The sequence below is a fragment of the Pygocentrus nattereri genome, chromosome 27 (genome assembly GCF_015220715.1).
Source record: "Pygocentrus nattereri isolate fPygNat1 chromosome 27, fPygNat1.pri, whole genome shotgun sequence".
Classification (NCBI taxonomy): domain Eukaryota; kingdom Metazoa; phylum Chordata; class Actinopteri; order Characiformes; family Serrasalmidae; genus Pygocentrus; species Pygocentrus nattereri.
In genome coordinates this window covers 1,912,664-1,935,634 of record NC_051237.1, presented here as the reverse complement: position 1 = coordinate 1,935,634, position 22,971 = coordinate 1,912,664, and the positions used below count along the sequence as shown (strand labels likewise).

General features: G+C 39.0%; 1 protein-coding gene across 2 annotated transcripts; it reads left to right on the top strand.

Annotated features, from left to right (window-relative positions):
• Positions 1-240: 240 nt before the first annotated feature.
• Positions 241-19,009, top strand: pip4p2 (phosphatidylinositol-4,5-bisphosphate 4-phosphatase 2). Of its 2 annotated transcripts, XM_017708640.2 has the most exons (8): positions 241-501; positions 8,185-8,333; positions 11,910-12,016; positions 12,327-12,450; positions 12,902-12,967; positions 13,622-13,674; positions 16,686-16,776; positions 17,724-19,009. In XM_017708640.2, the coding sequence occupies exons 1-8, from the start codon at positions 393-395 to the stop codon at positions 17,865-17,867; spliced, it is 843 nt and encodes a 280-aa protein (XP_017564129.1). In that variant the 5' UTR covers positions 241-392; the 3' UTR covers positions 17,868-19,009. The 2 variants fall into 2 exon arrangements, with proteins under 2 accessions (XP_017564129.1, XP_017564130.1); XM_017708641.2 differs by lacking the exon at positions 12,902-12,967 and having other exon boundaries at positions 244-501.
• Positions 19,010-22,971: the final 3,962 nt, after the last annotated feature.

Here is a 22,971-nt window from a genome sequence, read left to right as displayed (position 1 = left end):
TCATGTTAAGTACTAAATGTGCCAAATAAAACTGGAAGTGTGCAGATAAAGTTATGAATCGTATGAATAAGAATCCCTATTGTTGCTGAGCTGGTCAGGAATCGTGGCTATGGAGGACACTGGGTCAATCCTGCTAGGCAGTCCTAGCTAGATGAAGCAAGAAAAGAAGCGCTTGTTTTGTTGGTAAGGTCCAGCAGGGGGCTTCGTGTTTTCCCACCCCTCGGTTGGACCCTGCTTACGTCACAGGCACCGCCTCCTCCTGGTGCTGCTGGAGCGGCGCTGGATCTCCACTGCCCCCCATTTCTACAGCCGTGGCGCCGAGCGTGTGTGTGCGCGTGTGTGCGTGTTTGCTGTTGTTTTCTTGTTCCTCTCCGGTGTAACCGCTGCTAATAATGGCCTCCGATGGTACGGACGAGCGATCCCCGCTGCTGCCAGCACAGAACTCGGGCAATGTCACGCCCACAGCGCCGCCGTACCTGCAGGAGGGCAGCAGCCCGAGAGGTAGGAGCCGCGGACGCGGAGCTGCTGAATCATTTTCGGGGCGTAGTGCGGACCGGAGACCCGTCCACACTGCGCTTCGTCCGCCGTGCAGCGCGGTGAGGTTCGCCCCGAGATAGCTAGAGCCGGGGAGCTCTGGGGTGGGGGAAGAGCAGGGAAAGTGTAGATATGAGGAGCAAGGCCTGAAATAAACATCAGTGCTGCAGATTTTGGTAGACTGGTGGTGCTGGTGCAGCAGAGCATATCGCTGCTGCTTGGCCTGCGGCGTGTATCTGAGTAGAGATGATCAGACCTTAGGAAAAGGTTTCTGATCAGTATTAAACGCTATACGGCCTGAATCATCAAGAAGGCTGAGCTACTGGCTGTAGTCTGACACCGATTTGGGTGACCTGTAAGGAGGGAGAGAGAGCCTCTCCTTGGTGGTCATTGCCATTGTTTGTCCGTTTGGTGAATTAAATTGCCTTTGTCAGCTGAGTGGACGGCCTTCATTCGCCTTATTGTTTTTTGAGTGATAAACACGAGTCAGCAGATGAACTAACGGCATTGCATCACAAGACCCTGACCGTTAGATTTCTGTCTAGGTGGGTTCAGTACACAGTGAGTAGAAGCTGTAAGACTTCACAGGCAACCTGTGTGCATTTCCACCCCATCTGGGTTTGTTATTATGAGTAAAATGCACCTTAAAAAGGAATCTTGATGGAGATTGAGATGGAGATCTAGTGGCATACAGCAGTTAGTACTGCCTGGCTCCTTAATTCTCATAGCTAGGGATGCACCGATATGGGAATTGTGGGCCGATGCCAAGATCTGATATTTTTCTTGCACATATCAGCTGAAACCCATATCGATACTGGGACAAAAGGCAAGTTTATGTAGAAGCCCTGTCAATTATTACATAATCGCTTGATCACTGTTATTTAAGCTATTTTCCTCAGTTGTTAGCTTTCACAATTATGTTTTCAAATGGAAGAAATCAGAAAAAACAAAAGTTTGAAATCCTGACTGGTTCACATTTAGAAGGCTGTAGTAAGTAATCTGTGTTTATTTAACCTCAATCTGTGTTCTCAGTTGGGAGTTATGAAGTATGAACAGCAGGGAGGCAAGACAGCCAGTCTTCCAATCTGGCTGCTTTAGGCGTACAGTTTTAATAGTTGCATACACTGGACGAAAAAGAGGTAAATTGTTGATCGAATTTATTTACATGGTACTTAATCATACTTATGTACATACTTATCAAAGAGAAGGAAATGGAGGTTGAGAAATATTACCTTTGAACAGTATGCTGGAGCATTATCTCCTGCCCTGGTATTTTCTAACACCAGGATTAGAGCTAATTCTGTTTCTTTTTGACCACAAACTTTCATTCTCATTGGGTATGTAAAGGGATTAGCTGCTGAGGAGAGATCTGCCGAGTTGGATTCTGATCAGTGTTGAACAGTGTAGTCCACTGTGTTGAGACGGTTGTGTTCCCAGTGCATGTGGATATCTGGACAGGGCAGCTGATCCAAGATCAGCTCAGTTATATACATTTGTGGGCCCAGACCATGATGCAGACTCAAATGATACTGCAGTGCTAAGTATGCAGTGTAGATGTCCTCTCTTATCAGAGTTGTTTAATGTGAAAAGTGAAAACTAGCTGAGTCAGAATTGTTCACAGCAGTGGTGATAGGAACCAGAAGAGAAAAAATGAAGTGGTTAGTTAGAAATAGGCCGCCTGACATGTTTTTCGAAAGTTTTGGGATAAGATTTGCCCTTTTTTTTTGTTAATAACTTTTTATTCATTTCCATAGTAAACACACAGACAACATTCTCTGCATACTAATAACACAAAAGGAGGGGGGGGGGGGTCTTGATTAAATAAAAAAAAGAAAAAGATTTGCCCTTTTTTGAAGAATTTCATCATTATCTTGACGTATAAAATCTCAGAAGTCACACGTAGGTTCTCTGATTATAAGACATCACGTCATCATGTAACGAAGTTTCTCTACTGTGCACCATTTACATCAGACCATTCCAAATGACTTTATTTACATCTTAATGACTTCAATTTTGAGAAATCCCATTTGTCTGATGCCACCATCTGCCGATGTTGATGTGGTTCTGATATCACAGTGCATCCATATTCAACGGTGGTATTCTGCCACCAGTTCCAAAAGCTTTCTAGAACAGGCACAAAATGATATGCAGAGGGACCAGAAATAATCAGGACCATTTGAGACCTGAACGTTCAAAAACAGGAATATTACAAGATTCACTTATTGCCTCCTACGGCAATGTATGTTGGCGTTGTTTGCCGTATCTGTTATTAAGCTGTGGATTAGTTTTCAGGAGTCCCCTGAGGCCTAGTAGATAAGCTGCTCTCTGCTCTCTCATTTATAGTACAGGCCATGTACTATGTAACGGCAACCTCACATAAACTGCATCAGTTATCATTTACATATACATGCCAAGGACACACTTTTTACTATGAGCAATTAACAACAAATGTACTGTGAATTGCAGTAGAAGCTAGGGCATCCCCATAAGCGTAGTATGTAGATAGGCTGCTATTCAGAGTAGGGTGTGCAGTGTGCTCACCTACATACTTTAGGGTGACTGGGTGACCTACAGCTAAATTCTCACACACGTTCAAGTCAACATCTCCCAGTCTGTTTATTGTATGACTGGTTCTGCCACGGCCAGATTTGAGGCTGGGCAGCAGCTGGCTCCAGGCTTCAATGCGCTGTGTTGGGAATAGGCCTCTCATTTTACATGCAATTCAGTGAAGTGTCAGAGAAACTAAACCCCAACTTGCCAGGAGAGGCAGATGCTATGTTGGTATGTAAGACCTAAAAGATATGCAAGGCTGTAATTTTATTGCGTAGACGTCAGTGAGGAATTCCCAGTTTCTTAGTGGAAATGAGTAGAAGAATAAAATCAGTTAGGATTAAAATAGTATTGAACAATTTATCTGTGCTTTGTCGAACTAAAAGATCCTGCTAAATCATGATTAGTTTGCCTATTAGGCGTTGACTTATTCATAGTGGTTGTTTCTCTATGTTGTTCAGAGTATGTGGAAACCACCAAGCTGAACATGAGGTATGTTTAAGGCTATAAATCAGTCTGTAAGAAACAAGTGCACTTGCATAATCATGAGTGATTTTTAGGGAAAGAAGAAGAGAAAGGCAGGGAGTTCAGAATTCTCTTCTGTGTGCCAGCTGAGCTTACTTATGGTGCACTGTTAAACTACTAATGGCTGTAGAAGCTGCCAAGTCTGTGGATTCAAATGACATTCACACTATACTGAGCCAGTATTAGGGGACATTCACATGTATGCCTTGTCACAAATTATTGGATGAAAACTAAATGCCACAGTATTACCATGATGCTGTACTGGGTGATTGTTTTCCTCTCAGTGCGCTTGCTTTATCTGGTATCTTTTTGAGTTTTAATGCTTATATTTGAGCATTTGAGCAACGATAAATCAGGCAAGTTCATAATGATCAAAATGTATTTTTGATAAAGTCTCTTATGTTTCAGGCCTGTGCACAGAGCTGCATGATGAGGTCAAAAATACTAACTGATGCTCTTTTGACTCATATTGTGATTACTAACATGGTCACTCACAGGGAAGCATGATTGTAATGTTTGAGATTCATAGTGCACATCCAATAAATAATTGTTTTCAGGATTTCTACATTTACATTTACATTTATGGCATTTAGCAGACGCTCTTATCCAGAGCGACTTACAAAAGTGCTTGTCATTACTTCAGAATATCTCATGTTAATAAAGGTCGACATAATTTTAAAGAGCTTTGCTCTAAATTGCTACCTGACGTTATCTGTGCATTGAGACCTAAAACAAATACGACAAGTAGAAAAATACCTACAACTCAACTCAAGTCTACACAACACTAAACCTGCTGAAAAAAAGTTTGTAATAAAATACAGTGAACAATAAAAGAGGTGAAGATCTTTAATAGACAGTGTTAGTGATTAGATAAGTGTAGTGTAAAGAGACGGGTCTTCAGACGTCGTTTAAAGACAGCAAGTGATTCTGCTGTTCGGACACTTAGGGGAAGTTCATTCCACCACCTTGGTGCCAAGACAGAGAACAGTCTGGAGGCATGTTTTCCTTGTGACCTGCAAGATGGTGGGTCAAGTCGAGCCGTACTTGAAGCACGAAGGTCTCTGGGTACGGATCTAGCTTTCACCATTGATCTCACGTAGGAAGGAGCTGGACCATTTTTGGCTTTGTAGGCCAACATCAGGGTTTTATATCTGATGCGAGCTGCTACAGGAAGCCAGTGAAGGGAACGCAGCAGTGGATTTCTAACAACATTGTTAAAGATTTCAGAATTTTCCATTTGTTTCATTGCATAAAGAACCTTTCAGTGGATGGTTTCTGAACCATTTTTTTCTAAATCTGATGTACAGGAGCAAAGAATTCTTTCAAAGCTTAAAGAACCCACATAATGTAAAGGTTCTGTACCAATCAAAGATTTCCTAGGACCATGCTTTCAAGCCAAGAGCCATTTATGAATGTGAATTTGAATGAAGAGACTTGTTTTCAACTGCAGGTAGCCAGAGATGCCATTAAAAGAGCACTCCAGCAATCCAATATTACATTATGAAATCTATTATAAACTCTTTTAGACGTGGTTCTTCACTCAAAGACCCCTTTGCATTTTTGATGAAGAATGTGCTGTAGGTGGTTCTATATAGAACTTTTCCGAAAAAGTGTTCTCAGTAGCGCCAAAAGAGTTCCATTATTGTCAAAAGAGAACTGTTTTTGGTGCTATGTAGGTCCCTTTGCTAACAGTGTACAGTACTAAGCTTTGTAAAGTAATCACTAAAGCCTTTATGCATGCTTTTGATGCAGCAGGCGACTGTTGATGAGAATAAATTCATCTCAGTTTTTCATGAGGCCACCAGTGCAGTAATGAATGAAATGGTATATAAACAGGTTTTTCCCCAAAGTTTGTCCAGTGGTTAGAAATCCATAAAGAGATAAATGCCTTCTGACTGATAGTTACATCCAGAGAAAGGCCTCTGAGCCTGAAGGAGGTCATGAAGCAGGGAATCGGACATTTCAGCTGCAGGATCCACTTCCTTCCTCATTACCACGGCTGCTTCACATAGCCGGAATGCTGTCGTCCTTTTCTTGAACTGAAAGTGTCCATAAGCAAAACATTTAGCAGAGGTCTTCCTCACAGTATCATTAGGTTTTAAAAAGATACATTTTCACATTACATGGTATGCATCACCGTATTTCATTTTTTGTTTATTTATTAATTTTTTAAGGTTTGATAAGTTGGAACAGGTGCACCAGCAGTGCCACATTAAAAAGATCTATCCAAAGCTTTGAATGCAGCGATTTTCTTCAGTGTTTGACATACTATGCTGTGCTAAATGCAGATAACTGGATAAATTATGTTCTCTTTTAATGAAACATGCAGTTCATCAGTGTGTGTGTGTGTGTGTGTGTGTATGTATGTGTATATATACATACACACACAGTATATATATACTGTTAATACTGTTATGCAGTGTATCACAATACAATTAAATGATCGTTGTATTGGCCAATGAACGCAATCTCTAGAGAGAACACACGTCTACATTCTACAATAGAGACGTGCACGTTATCAGACATTTGTAATTTTAATATTTATACAAGATAATCCATTAGTTTTGGTGAGGACAGACTATTGAATGGCTAAATTCTTTGCTTATTTTTTTGTTTATTTTGTTTGTTTTTGTTTATTTTGTTGTTTTGTTTACTGTTAGCCCTTTAAATGGCCAGGAGCTTTTATCACACAATTATTTAGCTTAAGAATAACTTGGCTAGTTTGAATTGTATTCCATGCCATTACTACATACTAATCCTAAGGGCGTAATAGGCCTGAAATTGTAAGATGTTTTAACATATTGTTGTCATCAAAAAATTTCCCCCACATCATTTGAGAGCACCAACACCATTTATATTGTGTCAGCATTTCATTACAAAGTGGCTATGATGGTCAAGATGTTTTTCCATTAGCTTAGCATTAAATAGATCGTTATGTCCTGCTCTTGTAAAACGAGCTTTTTTGAGATGCAGTGGAGTTTCATTTCAGCAGGGAAAATAAGTCAGTTACTTTCTAATACATATATTTAGCACACGGCACGTGCCCACTAAACTCATTTGGCATCTCTGTTAAAGTTTAAATATTGAGTTTTTCACATGCTGAGCTGACCTCAATAGGGGTATTAGTAATGGTATAATGATCCTATGTCTAGACTTCAGTGAGAGAGATTTCTGTGGTCCAAACACTTCTCCCATCACATCTTGGCACAGTATTCACTTATTACCTTAGCCAAGCCAGTAATGCAGGATTTAGGTGTTGATTTTGATAATATAACATTTCATTATTTACTACAATAATACATCACACAATACACTCCATTATTTTAAACAACAATGTAGTGACCCAGCTAGTTGATGTACTATAAAACTTGAGAAAAAAGTTCTTTCAGTGAGGTCCTTCAAAGTCAGGGATCTCTTTGAAAGAACTCTGGAACCAATAGTCAGTAATCTGAGAGAGGGGACAAAACAAGTTGTTATCACTCTTTGCAAACAACAGAATCAAAAACATACATTTGCTCATTGGCACTTGAAGGGACCACACTGAGTATGTTTAAAGTGTAGCTTCAGTAATGATTCAGAGTATTTGAACGTTACTTCATGTGCGAGGGGAGAGTGGGATACAACCCATTTAGTCTCTTTACTTAATCATTTAAAAAGAATTTTAATATTTTTATACGTATATATACACACCTTTCGGCTTATCAACACACAAACCTTGTTTCCAGCACTTGCTTTTTGTAGACAGTTCATTCAAAAGTAGAGTGAGTGCAAATGTTACAGCTTACACCAGAGATGGGATTCATTGTAATTAATTAGTTGCAACCTTTGGTGGAAAAAAGAAAAAAAAAAAGAAAAGCCTGGTAAATTGATGCAAATATAATGAATGCAATACACTTAAGCAGTTTGAACCAGATGAGCTTTCCAATCTTAATACATAAAAATCTGTGCATTATGATCTGATCGGGGAAAAGAGACTCAAATACCTGCAAGTTTATTTTTGACCACAAAGTATAAACGCAAATATTATTACCGTAAACTAAAATATATTATATTTACACTTACATGATCTGTAGTACATGTCAGATGAATCTGTGCACTAAAAAAAACTTGTGTGAACTTATATGAGGGAAAATAGACTTTTCTTATTGTTTACTTCGGAAGGCTGTACTTACTGTACTTGGCTACCTCTCACTGTGAGTTGTTGTACATGCTTTAAAATGATGTTTTACTGTCACCAAGAGGGTCATAATATTAATAATAATAATAATAATAATAATAATATAGATGCAGATTCTCTGACTATATCACACAACTCGCCAATCGTCAGTTATTTTTGTCTTACAGGTGAGAAATATCAGTTCAGTTCATGTCAATATTTGCACATGACATTTGCTATGGGAACATGAATAGCTAACCAAAAGCTGGACTACGTAAAATATCCATGTAACATTTTATCCAACATTAGCTTATTCTTCCCCATTATCTCAGGTCTTATTTGAATGGAGGAGGCTGATGTAGCTGCTGTACACTGCTGTAAAATGACCACCCTCTGTTTGTGTGTTTCTGTCCCCTTAGCTGAGCTTCCTCCGCCCTACACAGCCATCGCCAGTCCAGATGCCGGAGGGGTGCCAGTCATTAACTGCCGAGTGTGCCAGTCTCTTATAAACCTGGATGGCAAGCTCCATCAGCACGTGGTGAAGTGCACTGTCTGCAATGAGGCCACGGTAACAAAGCCTCTTATCATCTCCCGCTAATGCTTAGTCATCCACAACTTCAGTCCTACATCCTCTCTCTCCCTCTCTCTCTCTACCTCTACCACTTTTTCTTGCTCTCTTTCTTCGCTTTCTGTGGATCGATCTCCCTATGGGTTCTAGCCACTATACAGTCCTGAACGATGCCTTGAAACAAGGCAATCTTAAACAGAAAGAGAAAATCACTTCTGGCATCTTTTTATCTCTCTCTCTTTTCCTCTCTTTCTTTTTTGAGCTACACACAGTCCCTCCACCCTAGTGTGTTGTGTTTCCTCTTTGAAACCGATGTTTATTGTAGTTTTTATTCCTTCTCTGCTTGGGACGTCATGAACGGCATTAGTGTATTTGAAGTGAAGGCCTAAGACAGAACAGATCACATTACAAGCTGAGATCTGAAAGCTGTTGGTAGTTGGAGCTCCCATATACAACTGATCTGATCTCAGTGTGCCTGACGTAGAACAGAAGACATCAGTCACTCTGTCACCTCTGGACTTGAAACACCCAACTACCATATTTAAATGAGAATTACTCAGATCTTACGCTTTCTGAATGTCTGCATCATTAAGGAAATTAGGAAATAAACAAAGCCATTCTGAGTGGTTTGATGTGAAATGCTCCGTTCTAGAGAAACTTAGCGACTCAGAATTGTTCTTAGTGGTGGTGGTAGAAACCGGATGTCCATGTGCTTAATACTCTGAAAATTCCGTAACAGAAAACTGTCACATTAAATTTAATTTAAAGTTACAAATATGCTGCCTGATGCCTGAGACATTGTTTCATAGTAGTTTTGCGATTCACTGCATATTAGTACGTGCAGGGCGCTGTAAGGCAAAGTAATACTAATTTCTTTCAGATTTATAACCATTTTACTGTTATCAACATTATATAGGAAAACTCAGAAGGCACAAGTAATTGTTTTGGATAGTTAATAAGACACCACTGTTTTCATTGTAGACATCATTTCCCCTGGTTTCTGTCACCATCACTGTAAAGAAATCTGAGTCTGTAAATTGCACCGTTTACATCAGACCCCTCTAAATGACTTTGTTTACATCTCTATGATTGAATTGCACAGAATTTTAAAACATCAGTGGAATTCCCCTTTAACATGCCAAATAAACCCTTTGCTACTACTTTAAATCTGGATGTAACAACACATACTCATGTATTGATCCATATTGCTGTTGTTGATGCAGCATGTATTTAGAAAATGTAGTCTTTGATTTGTTTCACCAGAAGAATATTCTGTATCTGTATTAGTTTCATACACAGACTCTCAAATAATAGCTCACCCAGGACAACTGCCATTTTCCTTTGTCACTAAGCAACGCACCAGCCAATCGGCTTGTCTGCTTAGTCATGTAGACTTGGCAGTGCAGCCAAGTGCACTGAGATGCTTAACAGAGCTTCATGGCTGGGCGTTCGGGAAGCTGCAGTGGCAGGTTTCACACGATCCGGAGGAAGGTGTATGTAATCTTTCATCCTTCCAGCTTTGAGTCTCTGTTGTGTGACATGAAGAGTCCCACAAGCGTGAGGTTTGGCTGTGGATGAGACTGTAAAAGTGAACACTTTTAAGAAAAAAACATTTAATTATGCTTGACACATTAAAAGAACAGCACATTCCAACATTATATCTGCATGTATTAGTGTGAATTTGGGGTAAACCAGTGAAGTTCAGCTCCATCGTACAATACAGTGCCCTAAAAAACTGTTTTTCTCTTTTGTTGCATATTTGTCAAGTGAATGCTTTTAGATTTTTATAATGTAAAATTAGACAAGGAAAATGTTTTCAAGCACAAAACATATATTTAAATTATTTCATTTATTTAAGCAGATATATCCTGTAGGTGAATTGCCCATGAGAAAAAGTAGTTGCTTCTTAAAATGAATAACTGAATAATTTTCACATTGTGGAAGAATTTAAGCCGTCTCATCTTTGCAGAAGTGCTTTAATTCAAAAATATTGGTAGGTTTGGTTGATAGAGCTTTGTCTTATATTACATTTTGTTTAACCCTTTGAACCCTAGACTTACTATTGTTGCCGGTTTTATGGCATGGTAATAATAGATTAAATACATGAATAAAAACATATTAAAAAACATGTAATTTATGTAGCTGAAAAATGTAATTGTGGGCCCATATATGAGTCCTTTAAAAGTATTCGCTTTGACATATACACGAAAATCAGAAATGGGGACATGCTTTTTCATAGCACTTTATGTTCTGAGTTGTTGTGGGTATGATTTAGAAGAAATTATGCATCATGTATTGTAAATGAAATTGAACTCTCTTTGTTGGGATAGTCACTTGTATATGTCTTAGAATATATTTGATAGCATGTTTTAAAATATTTTGTTTATTTGGAGACATTGTTGCATGAACCTGAATCCCAGTGGTTTTAATAAAATGTCATTGACATTGTATGACTGTGAAATGTAATGTGTATATATATATATATATATAATGTATATGTTCACATATGTAATATGAAGGCATTTTTCTTTTCTGCTTTTCTATGCTTTCCTGAAAGGAGGAATTGAGAGGTTCCTTCCTAGCCTTTATCTGCCGCTACCCAGCTTAGCTAGGTCAAATATTCAGTCAGTTCTGTGCTGAAATGAGCTCATTAAGGGTCACTGGAACAGCATGGTGTTCTGACTCAAATGAGGGAGCTTTCTTTGTTTGATAAAGCTCCTGAGCTATGACTCAGCACAATATCCAGTGATTAGCCTTGCTGATGCCATAATACAGCATCTGGATATATGCTTTAATGATGGAATTATGATATGGGGCAGCTGGTGGAGCATGCTTACAGATCATATTTTTGTAGAGCTGCCAAATAAGGTAAACTGATTGCAATCGAAAACTTGTTTTTGAAAGTATCTTGGCAAATGTTCTTAATGAGATTTTAGGCTTAGACTTTGCGAAATGAAATTCCAAAAGATGAGAAGAATAGTCTTATATTTTGCAATGCATGCATGCTTTTAGTGCACCTAGTCAGTTGGGCTGCACAATATATTGTTTGTTCATTGTTATTGCAGTGTTGGCCTTTGCAATACTGACATTGATCATAGAAATGAGCCTGTATAACAAATGACGTGTGCTGGGAACATCCTGATCTCAGACATTCCAGGCGAGTTTTATTGCAGGTGACTGGATTAATCCAGACATACATGATCCGACAAATGAGAATAATTTTTGCTCAGAATAGTGCAGGTCAGTCTAACCATTTCACTTTAAGGGATCACTGTGAAAGGGTGAAACAGTGTGTTCATTGTTTTTAATAATATTATTTGTGTAAGTGATAGTATAGCCACATAGTAATAGTAAAAGCACTACTGGGGCTTTTTTTTATCTGTTTCAACTGTTCCAGCAAACATAACATGTCTCGAGAAATTATTTTTAGTATATTGATGCAATGTTTTTGCAACATCACCCACCTTTATTGCAAGGCATATCACATTTGCGATATGTAACAGCATAAGTGGCATTTTGTTCATTCTGTACAGCTGTGCTAGTCATTTACTCCAGTTTCCTTTTTTTTCTCCATAGCCCATCAAGAACCCACCAACAGGAAAGAAATACGTTAGATGTCCCTGCAACTGCCTGCTAATCTGTAAAGACACATCTCGAAGGATAGGATGCCCTCGTCCCAACTGGTAAGTGTAAGAAAGGCTATCCTGACTGCATTACAACTACATGAGCATGAATTTCCACTAGAAAGACTAAAAAGCAGGCCTTTGGGGCCACTGGTCAGTGATCACAGAGTACCGACGTTTGAAACACAGGCATTCAGCTCTTTGAAGCACAGCTGAATGGATGAGAAAAGGTGATGCTGAGATATTTTTACAAAGCTAAAAGAGAACAGTGCTCAGTGCATGCTTTAACGTCAAAGTAAGGTATGGAGCAGAGACCATAGTGAGGGAAAAGACCTTTAAATTTGACTTTATTGTTTTTATTGACCCCCAGCAGACGCATCATCAACCTGAGCCCGGTGATGGTGATCCCGGAGGAGCAGCCAGCTCAGCCGGCCCTTCCTGTTCAGCCTGAAGGCATGCGTGTGGTGTGCGGCCACTGCGGCAACACATTCCTCGTATGTACAGAAGACCTCATTTATTCTAATCCTCATTCATGGTTCAACAGAAGTGTTCCATGCAAAATTGACACATTACATGATGTCGCACCTTGAATTTAGCCAATATTATTATATGGTCTCATGAATTTGCAGTGGCGGTTGACGTTTCTTAAGTGCATCTCAAGTGTTACTGTAATTTTGCAGATTTTAAGGATTTAACAAAGTATAACATTGACTTAAATACTGTAGCGTCAAGTCACGTAGCCTAATTTATTGCCAGCTTGTCTACCAGTAAACGTTCCTGGGTAACACTGTCCTTCAACTTGTTTGCTATGTTGGAAGTCACATAGGAAATTATGGATTTTGCATGGAATGCACTTTTTAATGCTGCCATGTGTAGCAGAGGACTAGAATCCCTCTTTGCAGTAGACATTGTTTTCAATGCTCCTGTTATGCCTGTGGCCTCTAGGGCAGTGATGCTGTGTCCCAGCCTTCCTCTGGCCTGCCTATTGATGGTGCCTCTGCTCCCTTCAAGGTCCTAATGCTCAGAATGCTCAGTCCTCCATCAGTTCCTTATGGAACAACTGAATAACAGCTACTCAGCTAGTGATCACATGAAATGGCCAATAACTGAAATCAGCACCACTGATCTGCCCTACAAAGGCAAGATGCAAAAATGGCTAGAAAGGGTGCCTTTATATTTATTATCATGTAGATTTCAGTAAAACCATTTCTTTCTTGCTACAAAACATTGACATAAACATATCATAAACAGCTGTCATGACATCAAACATTACGGTATCTGTCATGACAGTAAACAGTAATGGTAAAACACTTGTGTTTTATTACTAAACATTATGTCATTGTTATGTAGCAGGGTTCAAATCAAGCATTACCCATGTACATGCTATTACTGCATTTTGCCTTTGAAATACCTCACATCAGTTTATCTCCCCCTACATAAATTACACATCGAATGACCCATAGAGGCTGCCATCCTAGAAACTGATTTTAATGAATCACTGGTAGACTTTTTAACTCACTGTAGCACTCTTGACTGATGCCAGATTAGAGGTCCAACTAACCCAAGACTAAATTAGTAGAGTGAGTGGGCTTTTTTTTCTTTTTTATGTTCATATTTGCTGTCCATGTACTCTTTAAAAACCCTGTTTCTGTGTTCTGCCCACAGTGGATGGAGCTCCGATTTAATACACTGGCCAAGTGCCCACACTGCAAAAAAATGTGAGTTACGTTTGTCATGTGGTCATGTAAGGAGGGGCAACAGGAGGGGTGTTTTATTGGCTTCGTGATAAGTTACACCATAATATGTTTTTTTGTCTTATCTCAGACGTCATGCTTAAAGATCACTGACCCACTATAGGTTTTATTAGAAAGAGAGCATGATTAGTCCTGTTTCATTCGATTTAGTGCAGCAGTGTATGAAACGTAAAATTACAAATCATTGTGCTCACAGTTTGTAACCTCTTCAACTCTTTGAGACCACCGGTGGTTCCAAAACGCACTTCGCCATATTCTTCATAACTTTCATGTTTTATAAGCTACATTCAGAAGGTGGGTGTCACATGAGAGCTGCAACTGTCTTCTTTCCTGTCAAATAGATGGTGATGTAATTTTATACCCTTATAATAAAAGAAGCTGAACTTATCTTTTTTTTTTTCTATTGAAAGTCGACCCATTTTTCCACAAATCTGGGCTATAAACTATAAACAGATGGCGTCTCTTCAGTGATCTGCACTGAAAAATTATTTCCATAAAATAATACAAAGAGCGTCTAAGATTTTTGGCTTTCAGCAGTAAATCATACGCATATAGCAATATGTGTAGATCATGAAACACATGTTCTGTTAATTTGATGTGCATTTGATTTGCATTTATTTCATGCAGTTACTGAATAATGTGCCTTACGATTTGGTCATGTTAATTCAGATGGGATGGACAAACCAAAATATACCCTGGAGAATAAGAGGTTAAAGCTGCTGGTGCATTGTGTCTGTGTGGGAATATTATGTATCGTGAAAATGTTTTATTGTGATATATTTGTGTCATGTTGCCCACCCCTATTGTCATGTTTAAGTCAGATCGCTGGCAGTGGTTGATGATGTTAACTGTGCTATGCACTGAAAAGTGACCGATTGATTTGACTTTACTCAAATGTTTACATCATTGTCACATGAATATAATATGTTGGGCATGATTATCAATGTCATAAGTAGATAGAAAGACAACATCGATGTATCTTACATGTGTGGAAATAATGTACACATTTGAATCAAGTAAATTCAGTCTGTTACTTTCTATAATATGCATTGAATCTCTCATGAGTGGAGTTGCTGTGTCTGTATTCCACTGCGTTCATACCGGCATCTGATTTGCAATTCTCAGGACATGGCTCATAAATCTAAATGTGTGACGCGCATTACTGGCACGAGGTCAGCCCTTTAGGTCCTCAGGGCATGGCAGAGAGAGGGAGAGAATAAATAAACTCAGGGTTTATTTACTGGGTTTGTGGTGCCAGTAATGTGATGCTATGGACCTGGTGCCCAGCTAGTGCCAGGGTCTCTTGAGTTGAGTGAGAGCACATTCATGCTGACGTAATGTAACCCTGACATTGCGCACACTGATGACGCTGCAAGACAGAGACACCACTGAGGCTCCAGATGTTATGACTTGCACGAATGGGAAGTTAATAGTAAAGTTCTGCTTGTGCCGAGAGGACAAGGGAGGAAGGAAATAGGGAAGATAGAGAGAGGACAAATGTAAGAGGCTTAAGCACCCTAAGCCATCTGATTTTTTTTTTTTTTCTGTGATTTCAAAAGAATGTTTCAGAACCCAGTCACATGAGAGGCATGTGAAGGGTCCTGCTGAGTCTTAACAGGACCCAGCAGGGACATGAGGGAGCCATGTGACTGCTGACGAAATTCTCAGCTGATTACAGACGTTTGTAAAACAGCCAATTGGCACCCTCTTTCCCACCAGTTCACCAGATCTGGCCCACAGAGAGTACTTTATATAGTAGATATATAAAGTATGTCATGCCTCATGAAGTGCACCAAATCAAATGTCACATTGATTGTTTACTTTGCTGAGTAAATAAATTGCGGTAGGCAATTAGATAGTGTTATCTGGTGTTAGATAGACGTGTGGGGGGAGGTTAACAAACAGTTTGCATAAGGAAAAAATTTTACTCATTTTAGAATAAAAGTGAAGACATCAGACTATGAAATTACACATATGGGGCAGATATACTTAAAGAGTTGCTCATTTCCAACAGTCTACCTGTGCACCAGTTGGAAATGGCCACTTTATTGAGACACGACTTTGTAATTAACATTTGCCCAGAGCAATATAACCACGTGTTTGACGCGCATGCTTTTTGTATGGAATCCCGAACAAAAGCCAGTTTTTTTTTTTATCCTCCTGTTTCAGATTCAAACTGTGAGTTGAAATGATGTTGAAATAATAATAATTTTCTCAACATTTTTACGTAGTAAATCTGCCCCACGGAATCATGCAGTGACCAAAATGACCCATTTTTGCTCTTGATGTCAGCTGACCCGAAGATATTCCAAGAAAGCCATTTGCTGCTCAGAACTACTTTTTGCAGGCAGTTCTAAAAAGAAATTATTGTAATAGTTTTATTTTGGAAATCGGTTTATGCATATAGGTATGACTTGTGCACTTTATATTTCTTAAGGCAAAATTAAGCGCAAGCTCAGAATCAGAATGTCAGCATTTTCTAAGGTTTTTATTTCAAATTTAAATCATGATAAATCTGCTTGAGGGAGTGCATAAAGTTGACACAAGTGATGTTTGTGATTTTCTTAATGTATATTTCACTATATTATTCCATCTGTGCTCTTTACTAGTTTGATTTATAACTTGAGTATAAATAAGGAAAAGCTTTCTATGAGGATGTACTTTTAAACTTTAAAGGGAATTTAAATATTACATTTTAGTGCACTGAAATGAAACTGTAATATGTCCTATTCGATCAATCAATTAGCCAACTGGTAGCCTAATTTAGATGCTCTTAAGTGAAATGCTTCAATTAAAAACAGCTAATTTTACACATTAGCTTTTAAAGAAGAGATATCAGATCAGTGTCGGCCAGTACTCAAGGATAGCGTGACCATGGCAAGTTGATAGAGATGCATCTAAAGGTTTATTTGTGCGGCTCTTGGGGCTCTGGTCTTTGCCCTCAGTCTAACCCTCTATGCCCTCCTTGTCCTCAGCTCTTCTGTTGGTAGTGCCCTGCCTAGGAGGCGCTGTTGTGCCTACATCACAGTAGGAATGATCTGCATTTTCATTGGAATTGGATTAACAGTGAGTACTGATCCCAACCACAACAAAGTCTTTGTTTTGTTTTGTCCCCACAACACACCCACCCACCCACGCGCACACTGTTCACTCTGTTGCATTGTGTTACAATAGGAATTTGCATTAAAAGTTCTACAAATAAGAATATTTAAGCAAGCAGCTTCGTTGGTTAAGTTAAATTATGCTCAAGAGAGTGAATGAGCTTCAGTGACCTTTTTTACTTCATCTACATTATTGTAGAAATGATGTTTTAATGAGATGGACTTTTAAAACAAGGTTTATGGAAACAACAAATGTAGTGGCAGATTTGTGTTGACTATTCATCTTTAATGGTTGAAGTTATTGTACAAAGACTTGTTTAGGGCTTCTAAGAATTTGCTACTGCCAGGACAAGGCAAGATTAAAATGCTCCACGAAAGAGAGCTCAAATAAAGGGACTTTCAAATGAATGAGCTTTCTTTCAGTGACTTTAGATTAACAGTGAGAACTAATCATAATCTCAGCATATTTTGCACCCAGTTCAAAATAAGCCACTTTGCCTTGACCCATTTAAGAGTGGGTCCCTGCAAACGCTGAAAAAGTTTACGACTGCTCAAAAGTTTGGAATCAACATTTTTAACAACATAAAACCAATTTGGTTAAAGATAAATAGGTAAATGATTTTAGTATGCTGGTCCTGCATAACTTCATAGGATTCAAATCATTATTAGTAGGAAGCTGTAAATAAACATGAAGAAAAGTTCAGTATGCCCAGAATGAAGAACAGAGCTGTAGATGACTCTACAGTAAGTGAGAAAGCTGTGGAATCCTTGAAATTTTGAATGATAGTTTCAATTATTTCAAATATAATGTGTTATTCTATATAAAATAGCACAATTTATTAGTATAACAACTGTTTTCAAACATTGTCATTATCTGTTTGTCCCATTTTGTGGTTTTGTGTTTCCTGCTAGGTGGGTACTCAAGACTTTGCGAGCCGTTACCATGCTACCTACGTTTCCTGGGCCTTCGCATATCTGCTGGGTCTCATCTGTCTGGTACGGGCCTGCTACTGGGGAGCGATTAAAGTCAGCTATCCAGAAAACACCTTCGCATAGACAGTATCCGTCATTCAATGAGTCCTTTTAGTATTTCATTTTATCCTGATTTTAACAGGTGTACATTTGAATGGTTGTTCTGTGTAGGAGAACTAAAATCCAGTCTGGGGGTTTGAGGTGACTAAGAATGTTGAACTTTAAACTTGATTGGCTGTGATATTTATTCTTTGCTGAATTAAGCTCATAAATGGTTATGATGAAGTAGAGTTCTGAATAGACTGAAATCAGTATTGCTGGCAATTAAAGTGCTGATGAGACGGAATCATTGAAGTCCGCTTGGTACGCCTCATGGATTTTGGCCGGCTTTGAGTAACTATGACCCCTACTGGATGGACAGTGTATACATGTTACTGCATTTTGTTACTGACTTGACCAAAAGAGATGATCTTTTATGAACAATTTGCCCATTGCACTACACCTTTATGCAATTATTCTGTTCTGTTGCTGCTAGCTGTCACAGCTGTAAAAAGCTGAAAGTTAATGTGTATTAAGAAAACCTGCCCACACTCAACAAGGTACTGTGTTGCATCTAAATAATCAGATATTCTTTATAGTCCTGTGCCAATGTTCCTGTTTTTGTGTCTCTTAGGGGAGATCCCTCCAAGGAAATATATCAGTATTCTCAAATCCATATCGATTAAGCCGCTGTAACTCACTGTGAGCAATGATCTTTAGTTTTGTGGCTTTCAGAGGATGAAAAACAGCATGCTCACACATAAACTGCACCTGTTCATTTGACTCATCAGTCAGCAGCGAGATGTACATGTACTGAATGGGGAAAATCGCACACGCATGATTTTCATTTGATTATTTTGTTCCACAAAGCAGTTTTCTATGACAGGGCTGTGTTGAAGTGTTAGGCCCTGAATCTAGTGCTGTTACCTATAAGTAGAATGGACATGCCTCTGCTACCTGCCTGATTCCGACAACTTGGTCAGTCCTTGCTAGCCTCGCAGTAGTTCCCTAACTTCATCAGGACAAATGGGCACAACTGTAGTTACTAATCTTGTTCTGAATGTGACAAACAAGAAAATTCTTTGTACATAGTTTGTTCAGTACACCGAGACTGTAGCTTGAGTTGGAATATGGCCTGGGTCTTTTTAAAACGGATAATTTATCAATAAAATGGAGAGAAAAATCCCTGTCTGGAGTGCTTGGTTTGTGTCTCAGTGCATTACTTTTGTCAGAGGTGGACGAAGTACACAAATCATGTACTTGAGTTAAAGTAGAGATACCCAAGGTAAAATATTACTCTAGTAAAAGTAGAAGTTCCTCCCTTTAGACCTCCACTGGAGTAAAAGTACTAAAGTATTTCCCTTCAAATGTACTTAAGTATAAAGTAAAAGTACTAAAAGAGTAATTCTGGCTCTGATGTCCTGTTATCATTTTTATAACCAGACTGGCTTCATGAACTCATTTCAGGTGAAAGTCCTCCAGCGTCTCTCTTGGTAAACCAGTCTTTTAATAGAACGTCATTAATCAGTGACGCTGACGTCTATTAAAATGATCAGAAGCACAAAACACTGAAGGTAAACAGTTTCCATCAGGGAGAACCGAGTGGCTCTGAAATCACTTTTTACACACAAGCAACGTTTCAGTTTCAGATTTATTTACAACTTAGTTCCAAGTTTAAGTTGAATAAAAACTGGCTTTAAACTCAGGATCACAAATAAGTTTTCCTTTACTGTGTTGATCTGTAGGCCTCTGTTCATAAACATAAACTAACTGAAACTGATTTACTATAAAATGAAAGTGTTTGTATGAATTCAGAAAAAAAGAAACAAGCCAGTCTCGACTGCATATGTGGACATATTTCTATATTGTGCTCTATTTACACAAAGTTAGGTTAGTTCATAGTTCAGGTAGACATATGTGCTCCCAAATTTTTACGCTGCTGCGCTGACGTTGAACTGTGTGCTTGCACTGGGTTGATATGACCAACAGGTCAAAACAAGCTCAGAACAAAGTGACCGCTGGGCCCTGATTGGTGCTCTTGCTTTGTGCTTCTGTTGTTTTGACATGTTACGTTTTTATACACACAAAAACCAAAAGGAACGACAGATTTCTCAAAATGTAGTGGAGTGAAAGTAAGATATTTGACCATGAAATGTAGTGGAGTGAAAGTAAAAATCACCCAAAATGGAAATACTTAAGTACAGATACACAAATAAACTACTTAAGTACAGTAACCAATTACATTTACTTAGTTACTGTCCACCACTGCTTTTTCTCCTTGATTAAAAGAGATAAAATACATAGGAAGTATATACACTATATTGACAAAAGTATTCACTCGCCCATCCAAATCTTTTAATTCTGGTGTTTCAGTCACGAAGATGACCACAGGTGTATAAAGCCGAGCCCCTAGGCCTGCAGACTGCTTCTACAGACATTAGTGAATGAATGGGTCGCTCTCAGTGAATTCCAGCGTGGTACCGTGATCGGACGCCACCTGTGCAACAAGTGCAGTCGTGAAATTTCCTCACTACTAAATATTCCACAGTCCACTGTCAGTGGGATTATAACAAAGTGGAAGCGATTGGGAACGACAGCAGCTCAGTCACGAAGTGGTAGGACATTTAAATACAGCAGGTCAGCGATTGCCGAAGCGCATAGTGCACAGAGGACGCCAAATTAATCACTACAGACCTCCAACATTATGTGGCCTTCAGATCAGCTCAAGAACAGCGTAGAGAGCTTCAAGGAATGGGTTTACATGGCCGAGCAGCTGCATCCAAGCCTTACATCACCAAGCGCAATCCAAAGCATCGAATGCAGTGGTGTAAAGTGCCGCCAGTGGAGTGGAGACGTGTTCTCTGGAGTGACGAATCACATTTCTCCGTCTGGCAATCCGATGGAGTTTGAGTTTGGCAGTTGCCAGGAGGACGGTACTTGTTTGACTGGATTGTGCCAAGTGTAAAGTTTGGTGGAGGGGCGATCATGGTGTGGGGTCATTTTTCAGGAGTTGGGCTCAGCCCCTTAGTTCCAGTGAAAGGAACTCTTAATGCTTCAGCACCAAGAGATTTTGGACAATTTCATACTCTCAACTTTGTGGGAACATGACTGCACACCATGCACAAAGCAGGTCCATAAAGATATGGATGAGTGAGTTTGGTGAGGAAGAACTTGACTGGCCTGCACAGAGTCCTGACCTCAACCTGATAGAACACCTTTGGGATGAATTAGAGCAGACACTGTGAGACAGGCCTTCTCGTCCAACATCAGTGTCTGACCTCACAAATGTGCTTCTGGAATATATATATATATTCCAGAAGTTCATTACATATATATCAGTGGTGGTTTGTGGTGACTGTAACACAAATGCAAATCTAGCAATTTTATGTACTATCCAAAAACACCAATGAGCCTTTTCTGAGATTTTATATGTACCAGAAGTGGTAAAGTATTTATTGTAGTAATATTCTGTGATGGAACCTTTAGAGGCATTCAACTCTTCAGACGTCTGGTTCCTATCACCCCACCGTGAACTATTCTGACTGTACATTTATCTAGAATGGAGAATTTCACATGAAAACTCTCTGAATGGCTTTTGCTCACATCTTAGATAATTAAAAATACAATTTCTAAAAATCAGTGAAATTTCCCTTTTAGAGTTAATCATCTATATATTAATTATTACAAGCTATACAGTAATGTCTAAAGCTTTTTGTCATGATTTGTTGTTTTAATATGTGCAATAATGCTTTCACTTTTTTTTTCTTATTATTTCTTAATTTCTTCATGATTATTTATAGCCAGTTTGGCAGCTAGCACAGTGCAAACTACTTCACAAAGCTTAAGGACAACAGCTACACAGCTTCTCCAGTCTCCTTTTCTTTCTTATACATTCTGAATAAGTCGATTCTGTGAAGTCACATTGTTAAGGCGGCATGATTGCATAACACTGACATACAGAGCTGGAATAAAGGTCAGGTGTCACTGCTGCGCCAGCACAATGACTTCTTCAGGAGGGGTCACTCACAAATGAGATGAAAGAGACAAAGAGCAAAAAAGTGGGAATGTAGTTCTCTGAAGTGCTTTATTTACACAGCCCCACCTGTCTCAGCTGTTTTCCCGCTGTGGCCGACAAGGCTCTGAGTGCTCTGGGCATCCACAGGGAGGCAGTGTTTCCTCACTAAACGCCAGGCACCTTCACTGATGAGTAACCTCCTCCTCTGCAGTGTAAAACATATGTAGACTCTGGGTAGCAGTAGGAGTGAAAAGCTTGGACCCAGCAGACTGGATGTCTTTTTAGTGTAATCATAAAGACATTGTGCTATAAAGCATATATGTAAATGTCTCACATTTACTCATCAGCTATTAGAATTCAGAGTTGAATTCAGAGTACGGTCTAGTCTCAATAGAACTGACTGTTATGTCACAGTACACCTGAAATGTACTTTTGAGTATGGTCAAGCACAATTCCCATAATACAATAAGAAATGTGAAACTTCTGTAACACTTTATTTAGATGGTCCACTGTAGATGGTTTTTGGATTCTCAATCTGTAAGTAACACAGTTAAATATTTATTCAATGCAACTGAACTTGAAGTTGAGTGTGACAGAGTTAAATTAAATCTATTCCTAACCCAAAATCTAACCCTAACCCTAACCTCAAACCATAATGGTGTTGATAATCAACTGAGGATCAGCAGAAAGTTTGTTAATGATTTAATATAAACAGACCATGTATGGGGGACCATCTAAGTAAAATGTGATCAAACATTATTAATAAAGCAAGAGGTGTTCTAAGACTAACTTTTGAGCACTATTAATAGCCAAGATATACATTATAAACTTATGTATGAGTTTATTTACATATACACTCCTCATGAAGCTGCTTGAGAGAGCTGCATCTGGTTAAAGGGTGGCTGTTTTGAAGAGTCTGAATTAGAAGATCTAACACTTTTTAGTTCACTGCATAATTCCATATGTGTATCCAAAGTTTTGATGCTTTGTCTATTATTTTTAAACAGGGAAAATAGTGGGCATAAAAGTAAAGGGAACTCTTCTATTCCAAGAGATGATGAAAGAGACGGACCTTATAACAGAGACAGCTTACAAAAACAACTACACCCCAAACACATGAAACAACAAACAGGA

Excerpts from the sequence above, each read along its gene's own strand:
- pip4p2 (XM_017708640.2), top strand. The coding sequence starts at position 393 with ATGGCCTCCGATGGTACGGACGAGCGATCCCCGCTGCTGCCAGCACAG. Across the intron at positions 8,334-11,909 it reads CTGTCTGCAATGAGGCCACG|CCCATCAAGAACCCACCAAC; the intron begins GTAACAAAGCCT and ends TTTTCTCCATAG. Across the intron at positions 13,675-16,685 it reads TGCCCACACTGCAAAAAAAT|CTCTTCTGTTGGTAGTGCCC; the intron begins GTGAGTTACGTT and ends CCTTGTCCTCAG.